Source organism: Bicyclus anynana, chromosome 27, assembly GCF_947172395.1.
Source record: "Bicyclus anynana chromosome 27, ilBicAnyn1.1, whole genome shotgun sequence".
NCBI lineage: Eukaryota > Metazoa > Arthropoda > Insecta > Lepidoptera > Nymphalidae > Bicyclus > Bicyclus anynana.
The window spans coordinates 1,803,006-1,818,112 of record NC_069109.1 but is presented as its reverse complement, the minus strand read 5'-3'; the positions used below and the strand labels follow the sequence as shown (position 1 = coordinate 1,818,112).

General features: G+C 37.1%; 2 protein-coding genes across 10 annotated transcripts in view; both read right to left on the bottom strand.

Annotated features, from left to right (window-relative positions):
• LOC128199693 (uncharacterized) overlaps positions 1-15,107 on the bottom strand; it is a 16,925-nt gene extending 1,818 nt beyond the window's left edge. For 2 of the 4 annotated variants that reach the window (XM_052890353.1, XM_052890352.1), the window contains exons 1-8: positions 14,974-15,107; positions 14,530-14,698; positions 5,885-5,997; positions 4,851-5,040; positions 4,082-4,129; positions 2,984-3,076; positions 2,389-2,523; positions 600-1,815 (exon numbers count right to left, since the gene is read on the bottom strand). In XM_052890353.1, the coding sequence (XP_052746313.1) occupies positions 600-1,815; positions 2,389-2,523; positions 2,984-3,076; positions 4,082-4,129; positions 4,851-5,040; positions 5,885-5,997; positions 14,530-14,698; positions 14,974-15,044 (2,035 nt within the window). In that variant the 5' untranslated portion in view covers positions 15,045-15,107. Of the gene's footprint in view, positions 1-599; positions 1,816-2,388; positions 2,524-2,983; positions 3,077-4,081; positions 4,130-4,850; positions 5,041-5,884; positions 5,998-13,711; positions 13,836-14,529; positions 14,699-14,973 lie in introns of those variants that run through there. The other 2 variants (XM_052890354.1, XM_052890355.1) reach the window with 2 other exon arrangements.
• On the bottom strand, positions 6,627-13,719 carry LOC112054391 (uncharacterized). 6 transcript variants are annotated; one of them, XM_052890356.1, is made up of 7 exons: positions 13,596-13,719; positions 12,835-13,169; positions 10,831-11,215; positions 9,817-9,965; positions 8,414-8,544; positions 7,750-7,913; positions 6,627-6,750 (listed from the first exon to the last, which is right to left on the bottom strand). In XM_052890356.1, exons 2-6 carry the CDS (start codon positions 12,931-12,933, stop codon positions 7,805-7,807), a joined length of 873 nt encoding a protein of 290 aa, XP_052746316.1. In that variant the 5' UTR covers positions 12,934-13,169; positions 13,596-13,719; the 3' UTR covers positions 6,627-6,750; positions 7,750-7,804. The 6 variants fall into 6 exon arrangements, with proteins under 6 accessions (XP_052746316.1, XP_052746319.1, XP_023949931.2 ...); XM_052890359.1 differs by having other exon boundaries at positions 12,835-13,046; positions 13,596-13,707; XM_024094163.2 differs by having other exon boundaries at positions 12,835-13,019; positions 13,596-13,695.

The following is a 15,107-nucleotide window of genomic DNA, read 5'->3' as shown; positions in this document are numbered from 1 at the left end:
TTTTGCCACATACTTCCTATCCTCAGACCAATTATTGTATGGACCTGCCTCGCTAGACGTTACTTTTCTGTCAAAGTATATGATCAACGATCTTATGCGATTATAAAAACTGTCTATAAAGTAATCGATGTTTCATAGTTTTAATCGTGTTCGTCGGTTAAAGAGCTCGGTAAAAATACCTTGTTTAGTAGTTTAGTAAAAAATATATACCAAATCTGAGCTCGTTTTCCTCAGAAAATGACAGATAATTTTGTTCGTAAATTTGGGTGCGATACTGGTCCTTCTCTAATTGGTCTGAGTTCCTATCCAATAAAAAGTATGCAGCACTGATTTTCAGTTAGGACCCAGTTCAGGAGAATTGAGGAAATTCTCTGGTATGCAGGTTTCCTCACGATGTTTTCCTTCACCATTTGAGACACGTGATATTTAATTTCTTAAAATGCCCACAACTAAAAAGTTGGAGGTGCCCCGGACCGGATTCGAACCCACAGCCCCCGGAATCGGAGGCAGGGGTCATATCTACTGGGCTATCACTGACTCTTACACTATATATTATCCCCGTATTCCGGGAACGGGAACTACGCGGGTGAAACACTTACCTGAAACTCCAGTCATATCTCTCTCTTCCTTCACTATTTGCTCCACTTCTCTCTTTATATTTAGCAGTTCATCGTCTTCAGAATGTAAGTCTAAATAGTCTGAATTTACCGTCTCCACTATAGACTCCTCATAGTACTCCTGTTCCACATATCCTGTTACTGGCACCTCGTAAGTATCGCTTGTGTTATTACCATCATCATTAATGTCTGGTATTTCTATTTCGACACTTTTCGATTTATCAGCATTTTCCTGTGTTTTAGATGCTTTCTGTGTGAGTATAGTTTGGAGAATCGGCATTTCTGTTTGATTTTCTTCGTTATCTTTGTTTTCATTGGGCATTATTATTCTGTCACCCTTCATTATGGGAAGGACTTTTTTCTCTTTAACTACACTGTTGTTTAAATTTGGATTATTGCCTACAGGTGTGTTGTGATTATCATTTACAATAGCTCTATTTCCGTCGCCATCTTTATTAGGTGTTTGTTTGTTGGCTATGACCAGTTGTGCGTTTTTCAACAACAGATCCTCCTTGCGAACTATTTTGAACTTATTGTCTATGACAACATCTATAACCGGTATGTAGTCTACTTGCATTGATTCATTGTTTTCTGTTACAACCTCTTGCTTGACGACAACTGGATTTTCAATTTCAGCCAATCTTTTAACATTTTTATAGGTTTTCATATTTTTCTGCGGTGTATGTATAGGTTGATATGGTTTTACATTTCTATTCACTATCGGTTGTAACTGTTTGATTTGTGTATTTTTTGTTTTAGGAGTTGAAACCGTGTGTGTTTCATTTTTAGTAGTCATTTGGGTTAATACATTTGATTTGTTTGTTTTAGTAGTTGTTTGATGTACAATTGATTTGGCAGTCGTGTTTGGTGTTTGTGATGCGTTTGATTTTGAAGTCGCCTGTTGTTTTGCACCTACAGAGACGTTAGGCGTATTCTGTTTTATGTTTTTTGTAGGCGTTCCTTCTGTTTGAACATTAGCATCAGATTTGTCAAAGTAGACAGTATAATTCTCCTTCTTACTTATATTATCTTGATCATCATAAGTTTCACATTCAATATTTGGTTCAATTTGCGTGTCTTCTTGTATATATAGGTCGAAAGCGTCGTAACTTAACAGTTTCTCTCCCAAATTGGACGTCAGACCAAAATTTTTTCGGTCAATTTTCATTACCTCCTCTTTTAACGACTGAAACAATACCTAAAAATTAATATTACAGATGCATTAAAATCATTTTTAAACTGAAAGTAACAAGTATCTAAAAGTTCTTTTTAATTCATACTAGCGGACCCCGTTAAGCTTCGCGTTGACTTATGTGCGCTACCCCTAACCCCATAAATGCTCCATACAAACTTCCACCCCCTATTTTAGGGAAGTGGGGGAGGGGGGGTGGATTTAGAATGAGACATTTTGACGGCCTCCGTGGCGCAGTAGTATGCGCGGTGGACTTACAAGACGGAGGTCCTGGGTTTTCCTAGTCCTGGGGCAGATTGAGATTTTCTTAACTTGTCCAGGTCTGGCTGGGGGAGGCTTCGGCCGTGGCTAGTTACCACCCTACCGGCAAAGATGTACCGTGTGATGTACAAGGTACGAGGCCGTGTAGAAACCGAAAGGGGTGTGGATTTTCATCCTCCTCCTAGTTACAAGTTAGCCCGCTTCCATCTTAGACTGCATCATCACTTACCATCAGGTGAGATTGTAGTCAAGGGCTAACTTGTAAAGAATAAAAAAAAAGACAAAAAGTAGCCTAAGTATGTCACTCTCTCCACTTACCGACTTGGTCTTCTTGAGCAGCTCCGACAGCAATAGATCAGCCTGCAGGCTCTTCTCTCTGAACTTGTCAAATGTGACGAGTCTGTGGGCGCACTCCACGCAGAACGTCTGCGACACTCGCTCGTCCTCACCCATCTGTGCATTTTTTTAATGACATTTTAACTCAGACCAATTATTGTATAGGACCTGCCTCGCTAGACGTTACTTTTGTGTCAAAGTATATGATCAACGATCTAATGCGATTATAAAAACTGTCTCTATGGAATCGATGTGAAATAGTTGTAATCGTGTTCGTCGGTTAAAGAGCTCCGTAAAAATACCTTTTTGTGTAATTGAATTGTGTAAAAAACGGGCAAAAACTTCTAGTTTAGTATAAGATATATACCAAATCTAAGCTCGTTTTCCTCAGAAAATTACAGACAATTTTGTTCGCGACTTTGAGTGCGATACAGGTCCTTCTATAATTGGTCTGAGCATTTTAAAGACTCTCAATAGTTATTGTAAGTTAATTAGTTCTTCTATTTTAACAAAACAGCAAACATGTTAAATTACTCTATTCCGAAAAAAACAGACACCACACATTTATAATTCTCACCGAAAATCCGGTCATATTTTGATAAACCTCCTCTAATTTATATTGATTCATCGAGAACATCTTGCAATCAGTGTCGAGGCATATCCTGCATATCTGTTAAAAATAAAATCAATATTACATTTATTAGGCAATATGTATATGTCACCCATCGGGCGATGGAGCGAGCTATGCTAGGAGTATCTCTGCGTAATCTTATCAGAAATGAGGAGATCCGTAGAACCAAAGTCACCGACATTGCTCAACGAGTCGCGAAACTGAAGTGGCAATAGTTCGAAAAGCCAATGGACGTTGGCATCCCAAGGAGCTGGAATGGCGATCCCGCACTAGAAAGCGCAGTGTTCAATCAATCAAATATCAATCGAGTCGCAGGTATTCGCTGTATCGTGATGTTTGGAAGTGCCTACAAAAGACCTATGACCAGCAGTGGAGTTCACCGGCTGATATGATGATGATGATGATGATGATGATGATGTATATGTCGGAGACGGGCGGACATCAGAAGCGGATTTAAAGGGCAAAACACAAATGAATAAAAGCCTATTATGTCCCACAATTCCCACTAAGAATATGATTTACCAATGAACCCACGACTGGCAGATAATAACCTTGAGCGAAGTCTCGGACTTGTAACCGATTGATGTAGGGTTAAGAGTCCTTTATAATATCACTTCCCGTCCGTCCCAATATAAAACAAAACTTAGATTTTGATGATTTTTTTAAAGTTTGGTTAGGGTGACCATGAGTTCACAAATTATGAGGCACCTTGAAATAGAAAATAGTCATCATCATCATTATTAACAGCCGATGGACGTCCACTGCTGGACACAGTGTGTGTCTGTCTGTTTGTTTGTCCAAACGTTGGCAAAACGGAGCGACGAATTGTTTAGTGGAAATAGTTGACGTATTTTTAAGTGGAAATAGTTAAAAGGTTGGAGAGTGACATGGGCTCTTCGAACTGTGTGGTGTGCCCCACACATTGCCACTTCAGTTTCGCGACTCGCTGATCTATGCCAATCGATTCTTCTACAGAGTAGTTTAGTATAGCGCTACAATAAATAGAACCTTTCTTTGAAGCAGTTTGCTAATGGTTCCACTTACCTTTAACTGTTCAGGTACTTCTGCCAACGTATCATCGTCTAGAGATTCCTAGAAGCAGACAAATAGGTGATCATTAATGCTATGAAAAAACATTTTATTGACAACTACCGTAGTAGACTTAGTTGGTCCACTGCTTAGAGTATGTGGCATTGGCTCACGAGGGCTCACTATGCTGGGTTAGGGTTCTGGGTCAAGTTTAGGGCAGTGTTAACATTCGATGTACTTCCAATAGTAAGGCATATCATTACCTTTACACTTAGAGTTACAGCATATATTAACCTTTACATTTAAAGGTACGGCATTATTTACCTGTGCAACTTATACGGCATATGTTAACGACAATTACTGGCTTGCGCCAGCGCATACGGGCGAGCGGAAGTCGGGGCGCGGGACGAAAAACCACGACCTGCGCGACGTGGTCCCGTTTTACCTTGTACAATCTACATAGCCATTAACTAAAATAGGTGTAAGTTAGCCTAAGTTAGTACCTAATTCTAGTGTTATGTTGACTGTATGTAATTTGTATAAAAACATGCTTGTGAATAATATTTCTGTTTAATAAAGAATTTTGAAAAACAAAAAACCTTGTACAATCTTATATTAAATAAAATTGATATTTATACAGTTTACGCTGGCTTCAATTATTATCAACATCATACCACGGTCAGATCTCCTTCTCACCCTAAGACACAAGGCGCTGACCCCAACAACTGGTCCTTCGAGCCGGATATGAACCAGCGACCGATGGATACAGTCCACATATATTTACCTGTATAACTAAAGGCACAGCGCCAATCCTCAACTTTCTGAAGCCACTCTTGGTGCTGTAGATGTCAGCGCTGGAGAAGTGTTCGGAACACACCACCGAGTTTATTGCAGTGTTGACATCCTTCTCAAACCAGTCGGTCAAGTCCAGAGCTTCCAACCAAAATTTGCGGAGTTCGGTGGACTCTGGAAACCTGGGAAAGAAATAACTGTTTATAATTGTTTCTTGTTCACTGTACCTCAAAATTTCACCTGTATCTCGAGACGAGTTAGATGCCGACCAGTCATAATCATTAACAACCCATATTCGGCTCACTGTTGAACACGAATCTCCCCTCAGGATGAAAAAGGTTAAGCTAATAGTTCACCACGCTGGCCCAATAGGGATTGGCACGCTTTACACACATAGAGAATAAAGAAAATTCTCAGGTATATAGGTTTTCTCACCTGGGATACCTACCGCACAGTCTTTCCCCCCCGTCGCCAGCATATCATGGGAATGACATCAACGAACTTGTCAGACTATACTGTCTGTCTGTATGTTACCTTTTCACAGCTAAACTACAGAACCGATTTAGATGTTGGTATAGGGATAAATTGGACCTTAGAGCAGAACATAGGCTTCTTTCGTCCCGGAATCTATGGTCCCCAAAAGAGAAGGTCCATTTCAGGTCCACTCTTGTACTCCGGATCATTAAAATTTAAAAATACGGGGATTTTATTAAAATAAAGTGAATGAATCGAACTAAATAAAAAGAAAAAAATAAAATTATAACCAAAGTTTTTGAGATAAACCAAGATGGCGCCCTTAAAGCAACTATGACATGACAATTGACAGCAAACGTCAAATCGACTACTGCATTGAAAACGTCATCAATCCGCCATTTTTTTCCATTTCTTGGGAGAAAATGAATATTATTTCGAAAGAATTAAAGTAAATTCTGAAGTAAATAAATCTCTAAAGTAAATTCTGATTCTTGAAGACGCTAGGTGTACGAGGTCAATTGACCTCGTACCGCAGCGAACGTCTTAACTTACATATGAAACGATATGTCACTATTCTTGGGTATAGTGTCCGCGTCGTTCTTGCAGAGCGGCACGCAGCACCTCATCTCGAATTTGCGTTGACTCTGCCTCGACATTTTGCTTTCCTGGAACACGATGTTAAAATTAATTTCATCATAGTCGTTATCAACCCATATTCGAATCACTGAGTCTGCACGAGTCGCCTCTAAGAATGAAAGGAGTTAGGCCAATAGTCCACCACGCTGGCCGATTGGCAGACTTCACACACGTAGAGAATTAAGATAATTTCAAGTATGCAGGTTTCCTCTCGATGTTTTTCCCTTCAACGTTTGAGACACTTGATATTTAATTTCTTAAATTGCACATAACTGAAAAGTTGGGAGGTGCTTACACCGGACCGGATTCGAATCTACGCCCTCTGGAATCGAAGGCATAGGGCATATCCACTATCACAATTGATTATAATCAAGTTAAATACACAACTGAAAAGTTGGAGGTGCATGCCCCGGACATCCATCGAAGGCAGAGGTCATACCATCTGGGCTATCACGGCTTTTTGTCGAGAGTTACCGTTTCTTTTGGCGTGGTAACCCCATCCGTCTGGTTTTCCAATGGAATTCAGCCAGAAGGGCTGGCTTATTTTGCGCAAAGCATCAGTTTTCTTGCCACCATGAAGGGCTTGATTTGTATAGTTAACAGAATAAGTTAGTTAGGTTCCCTATCATATTCAGAACAGTTAATAAAAGACAAATCGTACAAAATACATAAATTTATTTCATACTATCTAATACTAAACATATTACGATTGCTTATAACTAAAATTATTATAATTAGAAAACATTTTAGAATCAATCCGATCGCGTCTCCAGAAAAAATATCTGAAATTGAAGATAAATGTATTCATTTGTAAATATTCACAAATTGTTTTGTCGTTTTGTACCTTTGTAAAAAACTAGCTAGAACTAAAAGTTTGACAAGTTATAATCCTTAAACTAAGCGGTCAAATTTAATGACATTTGAAATATACCGTGTCTATACAATGTCTGCTCTTTGGGTACTCAAAATTAAGGCTTTTGGCTTCATCTATAAGATCGAAAAATGAGGGTCCACGAAACTGTATGGTTAAAGCCTCAATAGCACATGACCGAGGTGGTTCGATCCCCGCCCCGTTGGTCTATTGTCGTACCCAATCCTAGCACAGTCTTTACCGACTAGTTGTAGGGGAAAGGAAATATTGGTCATATTATAAGAAATATGGCCAATATTCTTTAAAAAAAAATTTTAAAAATGAAATGAATGAATAGTTTCATATCGAATGGTGAGTTTCTCAGTCGCCAGTCACTTAGCTTCGCGGCAACCCTTCAAAAACACTATTTAATTTTAAACTTCAAGGGTCTCTAGCGAAGGGTTGCCATGAAACCAAGTGTCTGGCGACTGGGAACATAATTTCTCATAATATGCCGAGGAAAGCATGAAAAAAATGCACTTTATACTTAGACGGTTGAGGGTCTGGGTCACTAAAACCTGCTACCACCCAAAGCCATCACGAAAGCCTAGGAGTTTCCTAGGCTATCGTACTTACTTATGGTAGAAGCATGAGCTGACAAACTTACAGCTTTTATAAAATGACGATAGTCTAGGGTTACGGGCTCCCTATTATTTTGTGTGTGTATTAACACGTTCGCTGCGGCACGAGGTCAATTGACCTCATACTAAAACTTTATGTGGTGCGGTACGAGGTCCCATCAACCTCGTAACTCTTGAAGACTCTAGACGTACGAGGTCAAAAGACCTCGTAGGTCAAGTGACCTCGTAGGTCAAAAGACCTCGTAGGTCAAATGACCTCGTACCGCAGCGAATGTTAAATAAAAACCCACCATATATTTGCTTTTATATTTCTTTGTAACACTTAAGTTCCGTATTGCAGCACTCTCAGTCAGTCGGTATACGCTCCTGTAAAACATTCCTTAACATTCGACACGGCTTGCATGCTGTGTACACTTCTAGACTATGGATTACACCTTCACAACGTCTGGAGTAGCTGAAATTTTTTTATAGTCATCATCATCATAATATCAGCCGATGGAGTCCACAGGACATAGGACTTTTGTAGACCAAACATCACGATACTGAGCCGCCTGCATCCAGCAAATCCAAAAAATCCAGCACCTTCAAAATCCAAAAAAATCCGCGGTTTTTTTTTTTTTTTTAAAAATTCTTTTATTATCCATTAGAAGGCCACGTTATTCGTGAGTGTTATAGGGTATATTTTATCCCCATACCCCGATAACTAACACGTATTGACTTTTCCGACGATCTTATCCGATAGTTAAATCTATACTATTATAAAGCTGAAAAGTTTGTTTGTTTGAACGCGCTAATCTCAGGAACCACTGGTCCGATTTGAAAAATTCTTTCAGTGTTAGATAGCCCATTTATCGAGGAAGACTATAGGCTATATAATATCCCCGTATTCCTACGGGAACGGGAACCACGCGGGTGAAACCGCGCAGCATCAGCTAGTTAAATAAAAAGTCTTACCGCTTATTGTGAATTCGTGTGCCAGCACATAATCGTATTCTTTCAATATGTTTTAAACAGTCATAGATGTTTTTGAATGAATCGATTTTCTTTTTTAAAATAATTTCTTTATTGTTAGGTAAAAATGTAACCTGCAAAATAAATAGTTATATCAAAATAACGTCAAAAACATTAACATTGTTCTCTACTGATTGTTTTTGAGATGGTTTAATAGGGATGATGACAGTTTTTTTAAATTACATATAAATTAAGAGTACGCTAATAGTAAAGCAATTTTGTAAAGTAACAGGGTATCTGCGATCATTACTTTCGGAGCTACAGGGATTTAAAGGGTCAGATTTGCGGCGCTGCCGCGGATCCCTGAAAAACGCCCCATACATAATGGTACGAATTAATGACGTCGTAAGTACATAATGATCTTTAGATTTGTATGTGCGTTCAAACAAAATTACTAATATCTTTGTTATTTGTGCGTTTATGTTTATAGTTCATTTATTGAAAAATGTCACATTTAATGTAAGGAAGCTAAAACTGTATGAATTTTCATCTAATTACGATAAAAGATTTTTAGTGCAAAACCCCTAAAAACAATACATAATTTTGAATGGGGATGATGACTAGGTTTGAATATATTGATTATTATGATACATTCGGGTAAATAAGGTCAATGTTAGTTAACTAATTTATACATAAAAAGCAAAGATTGACTGGATATTTGCAAAATAAACGAGATCATAAAATTTCAAAATCTTTTTTTCAGTTTGGATCGTGCCGTGATGCAAGAACCAGCTCATGACTAGGGGCCCCGTATGGGTTCGAAACTAGTCGGGCATACTCCGACGTAATATCACGTGAGTTTTAGCCGTGTTTCATAATCAATTAATATTTCAAAATCTATTAAAAATCTTTTATCATAATTAGATGAAAATTCATACAGTTTTAGCTTCCTTACATTAAATGTGACATTTTTTAATAAATGAACTATAAACATAAACGCACAAATAACAAAGAGATCAGTAATTTTGTTTGAACGCACATACAAATCTAAGCATCACTACATTACCTACGACGTCATAAGCTCGTACCATTTTGTATGGGGCGTTCTTCAGGGATCCGCGGCAGCGCCGCAAATCTGACCCTTTAAATCCCTGTAGCTCCGAAAGTAATGATCGCAGATACCCTGTTACTTTTACAAAATTGCTTCACTATTAACATACTCTTAATTTGTATACAATTTAAAAAACTGTCATCATCCCTATTAATGGGCTAAATGACACAAGTTTTTAAGTTTTCAATCTTCATGTTTATTTGTTGTTGATAAACAATTCAGAGTTGGGATTTAGTATACCTACTTCAAGTTCATACAGTTTTTGAAACAAATAAATAAATTAATGAATACATACAGTAATAGATGCATCCATGTTAAAACGTACAAGATTTCTGGCTGCGCCAGTATTTAGATTAATCCTCTCATATTCAACTCTGTTTTCTTTCCTCACATACATCCAAGTTGGGGGTAGTTTTAGGATTTTTTTATTATTAACCCATTTCTCTGAAATATATTATAACATAATGTAACATTATTCTGTCTATGATATTTTAAAGGTGAATTGTTGAGGTGGTTAATTTAAGAACAAGTTAATTATAATTATTATTAGGTGTGAAATTACTAGTGATTAATACCCTCAAGTCGGGTTTTCCTTCCAGACGCTATAACTCCAGAACGCACAAACCGATTTCCACGGTTTTGCATTCGTTGAAAAGGTCTCGGACTCCGCGAGGTTTATAGCAAAGAAAATTCAGGAAAAATTTCAACATAGGGTAGGGGTAGGGTAAGGTAGGGGTATGGTAGGGGTAGGGTAGGTATATAAAGCTATTCTTGAACTATGAAATTTGGCTGGGCAGGAAGACAATAAGCATAGAAGGAAATGTAATAAAGGGATTCCTTAATCCCATACCCGTGTGGTGAATCCATGGAATGCTAAGATATTTGTCACCTGACCTATTTTTTGACTTGTTTCTGTAATTTTCAAGACATTGTCTGCAGCAGACAAGTCTTGAGTTGCTACGATATTGGCGGCCTTCGTGGCGCAGTGGTATGCGCGGTGGATTTACAAGACGGAGGTCCTGGGTTCGATCCCCGGCTGGGCAAATTGAGATTTTCTTAATTGGTCCAGATCTGGCTGGTGGTAGGCTTCGGCCGTGGCTAGTTACCACCCTACCGGCAAAGACGTACCGCCAAGAATTTAGCGTTCCGGTACGATGCCGTGGAGAAACCGAAAGGGGTATGGATTTTCATCCTCCTCCTAACAAGTTAGCCCGCTTCCATCTTAGACTGCATCATCACTGACCATCAGGTGAGATTGTAGTCAAGGGCTAACTTGTAAAGAATAAAAAAAAGAAAAAAAACTTCTCACCTATATTTTGACTTGTTTTTGTCGTGTTTGACACATTGTCTAAGAGTGGATCTGAAAAGTGTTCAGTTTTATCCATATATGGATCATCTGTCTCTTGGTCTACAAACACTTCCTTGATGCTGTTTTGTGTTTGAAAGCAAGAGGAGTCTGGTTTTCTTGCTAGCTTATGTTCTGGTGTGGGGGTAAACTGATGATTAACAGACGGTAGAGCCTTATCATTGAGTGTGGTTTTTCCTGTTTTCAAAATCTGGACCTCTCCATTTGTTTTGTTCTTTTCAAACATTGTCACATCCTCCTTTTTGAAATGTAGGTGACAGATATAATCTGTAGATTTTAAGTCGACAATACCAAGAGATTTTCTCCAATTTTGCAATTTTTTTGGTGTCTGTAAAAAGAATCACTATTATTTTTTTGTGCTCTGGTTTTAGTAGTGATCAATAAAAAGCAATTAAAGCAGACAATCCTGAATTTCATTATACAAAAGGATGTAATTTTTTTTTAACAACTAGAATCTCACCTGATGGTAAGTGATGATGCAATCTAAGATGGAAGCGGGCTAACTTGTTAGGAGGAGGATGAAAATCCACACCCCTTCCGGTTTCTACACAACATCGTACCGGAACGCTAAATCGCTTGGCGGTACGTCTTTGTCGGTCAGATTGACACCTCCAACTGCCCAACTGACGGCTGAGAATTTTTGGGTCAGACAAAGGCTTAAACTAGACCAACCTAGCAGTTAAGCTTTCCTATCTCTTGCCAAACGAATATCTGTCGCTGGACCTTAATATTTTTTGGTCGTTGGACAATAATAATTTTGACAGCCTCTGTGGTGTAGTGGTATATGCGGGGATCTACAGGACGGAGATTCTGGTTCTGGAGGTTTTCTTAATTGGTCTAGATCTGACTGGTGGGAGGTTTCGTCTGTGGCTAGTTAACCCTACCGTTAAGCGATTTAGTATACCAGTATGATGTCATGTAGAAACTGAAAGGGGTGTGGATATAAATACATTTTTTAGCCGAAAATCAGATTTGTGGGCAAATTTGAAATATAGAAATTTAGGCATTTTTATTGATAATTTTAATGTATTGCAGTTCTGGTATTGAAATTTAAAAAAAATGTATTACATTGCGTTTAGTTTGTCACAATCATTTTGATACCAATTTTACATTGTGGTCCAAAAATTAGGGGTACATCAAAAATAAAGACATTTTTCGGGCTACGCCGCTCGTCTAAGGAGTGAGTATATATTACTATACTATGTTGACCTGTCTGCACACGTCTGGATAAAATTTTGCTTATTATGATTCGAAGTAAACTAAACTAAAGTAGGTGTCACTTGGAATAGACAGGCAAATAACCAATCAGCGTGGCGGGCTCTGGGGGAGGCCTATGCTGTAAAGCATGACAATCTCAACACACCAGTGTCATTTTAAACTTATTTCGTGGTTGTCCATTATGAATGTTATTCAAACGGGTACATAACACGATAAAACGACGAGATTTTTACCCGGTGGTAGAATTGTGTAAACCAAGAGGGCGCCGCGATACGCATAATAACAAAAGCGATGTCGTGAGTGTGGTTTGCCTAAACAGCCAAAAACGCGAGGTTGTGGAAAAAAGAAAAAGAACAAGAAAGAGGGTAGATTGATTCTGCCCCTAACAGATGACTTCACTTCTCATCTCGCAACTTCAGTCCCATCGTGACCACGATCCATGCAACTGGGTCGAAATATCGACAATAAAAATCTCGTCATTTTATCGTGGTATGTACCCGTTTAAATAACATTCATAACACCAGTGTCAATCAAATAAACTTGTAAATAATTTTAAGATATTTGTGATTGATTAATAAAGGCTATTATTATTATTATTATGCAGTGATCTGAATGAATGTATCACAACTTTCTCTACATTCCCAAAGCAATGTTTTATAAGTGAAACATTGGGATAAAGCTAGTAAGCATAAAATGATATATTTTATAATAACAAAACCATGTACATACCATTGGACGAAAATAAGATAAGGATGGGGATGCACTATTGTTTCTGTTCTTCATTTTAAGTCCATTTGGACAACTTTTCACTGCGCATACTTTGACCATTTTTCTTTGTACAGTAAAATATCACTAAAGGCACTTCAAAACATCCAATTACTCCATACACTAAGTAGTATTTATACTCTTGAATTCTTGAGAACAAATTATCAAGCAAGTATCTAAATTCAAAACTTTATTCATGATTCATGAGCATACATTTTCCAAGTTTGAATAGTTTACTTCAAAATGTCAGAATTGCTCATTGTTTTTATTGTCGCCAAGTTATTAGGACGCTCGATTATCTAGCATATTTCAAACAAAATAGATGGTAATTTTCATTAATTACCAAATAAATTAGTTTCATAGAATAGTTAAGTCGTATTATTATTGGATATAGAATGCGCGGTAAAATACGCCATTGCTTACTACCGAATAATTTATTAAATATTTTGATAATTGAGACATGAAATTGTGCTATTACATGAATAAATTTAAATGCCACGACTTGCCAGGTATGCAACAAAGTTAAAAAAGTTAACTTTTCCATTTAATAACAAGGATAATCTAACCCAAACATAAGCTTAAACATCAAACATTATCCTTAATCTGGCTTATGAAAATCGAACGTCCTCATTTCGTAAACGTATAAATTTCACAAGCAAAAATTAATAACGTCCATTCTAAACGCACTAAAGACGCATAAAATAATTTAAACCGATAAAACCAACATAATATTTTTGTTTTCAACTTTTGACAATTTTGAATTAGTGACGCAGACAAAATTAACAAACTATAATTCCCGACGAACAACTCAACAACAACTTCAAATAACTCAGAAACATACCATGAAATTCTACCGTGTACCCAGAAGAGCAGCCATTTTCTCAAGAAAGAAGATTTCCGGAACAAAACAAGAGTGCCACGCCACGCCATAGACAATAAAAGTTACACAGACACACCATCCGACTTTCTATAATCTATGTATCCCAATCTCAGATACATAGATAATAGAAGATATGTGACAAGTGATTATCGTTGACGCTTCCGGTAACCATGTTTGGTCTCTAAATTGAGCTAGGGCTGTTTTATAGATAATAACTAAGCACTCGATATAAAATTATACAAAATATTATGTTTACTAAAATGAAACATTTTAAATTCTATCTTACATTATTATAATATAAAATTCCATACAATTGATTTTCTCATTAAAATGTTTTGTATTTAAGAGATTAATCAATAATATACAGATGGGGCGTAAGGAACATGACGGTGTCGCACCCGCTATGAATATGAAATTCAAAAACGAATACGTTCTCTTGTCAATTGCAAAACTTGCATTTTTTGATACAACGTTATACGTTATACATAACAAAAAGTAATAGGCTAGTTGACACTTTTTTTATAAATGGTCTTAAATATTTGATTATCGTTTTACTAGACAAAAAATATTTTTCTCATATTTTTTTGAGACGTTATTATATGTTTTTGACGATACGAGCCAAAACGCCTGTTGGCCATGACAGTCTATATTTCAACAGTTTCATGACGTCACTACAATAATAATAATAATTAAAATTTGCTAGTATACAGATATTTTCAAATGAGGGAATTCCTATATTATCAAAAACAAGAATGAATACGATGAAATATGATTCTCACCAGGATAGATGGGCAGGCATTGTCTTTGAGGCGCGGAAAGCATAATGTTAAATTAATTTCATCTTTCTTAAAATGATCACTACATATGCAGCTGCATCGTGATGGCTTGAAATTAGGCCTGTTAATGCTGTTTAGCCATTTTTGTCTTAAATTTTGATTTTTTGGAAATCTGAAAAATATAAAATATAACTTTACTTATAGAACTTAAAATAATTTATTAATTTATACGTTTCCGCTGATTTCGATAATATAGCGAAATAAATCAATTCATCGATATTGTAAACAATACTTTCCCAACACTACATATACGGTCAGACAAAAACTCGTGAAATAATTCAATTCTTTAAAGGATTGCCCATAAAACCACGTATTGTAAAGCTTTGAATTAGTATATAGTATAGTATACTCAACATCAACAGAAAAATCAAAGATTTTAATACTTACTTGTGAAATGAAATTCCCGCTACTTTTATTTGGCTTTTGTTGGTGCAGGCAACAACTGCACACTTCACCATTGTATATACCTATTTAATTTATTAAGCGATTCACAATCATATAGTTCCGTAATATTTCGAATA

Excerpts from the sequence above, each read along its gene's own strand:
- LOC112054391 (XM_052890356.1), bottom strand. The coding sequence starts at position 12,933 with ATGGTCAAAGTATGCGCAGTGAAAAGTTGTCCAAATGGACTTAAAATG. Across the intron at positions 9,966-10,830 it reads AAAAACAAGTCAAAATATAG|AGAAATGGGTTAATAATAAA; the intron begins GTGAGAAGTTTT and ends AATATATTTCAG. Across the intron at positions 7,914-8,413 it reads ACACGAATTCACAATAAGCG|CTACTCCAGACGTTGTGAAG; the intron begins GTAAGACTTTTT and ends AAAAAATTTCAG.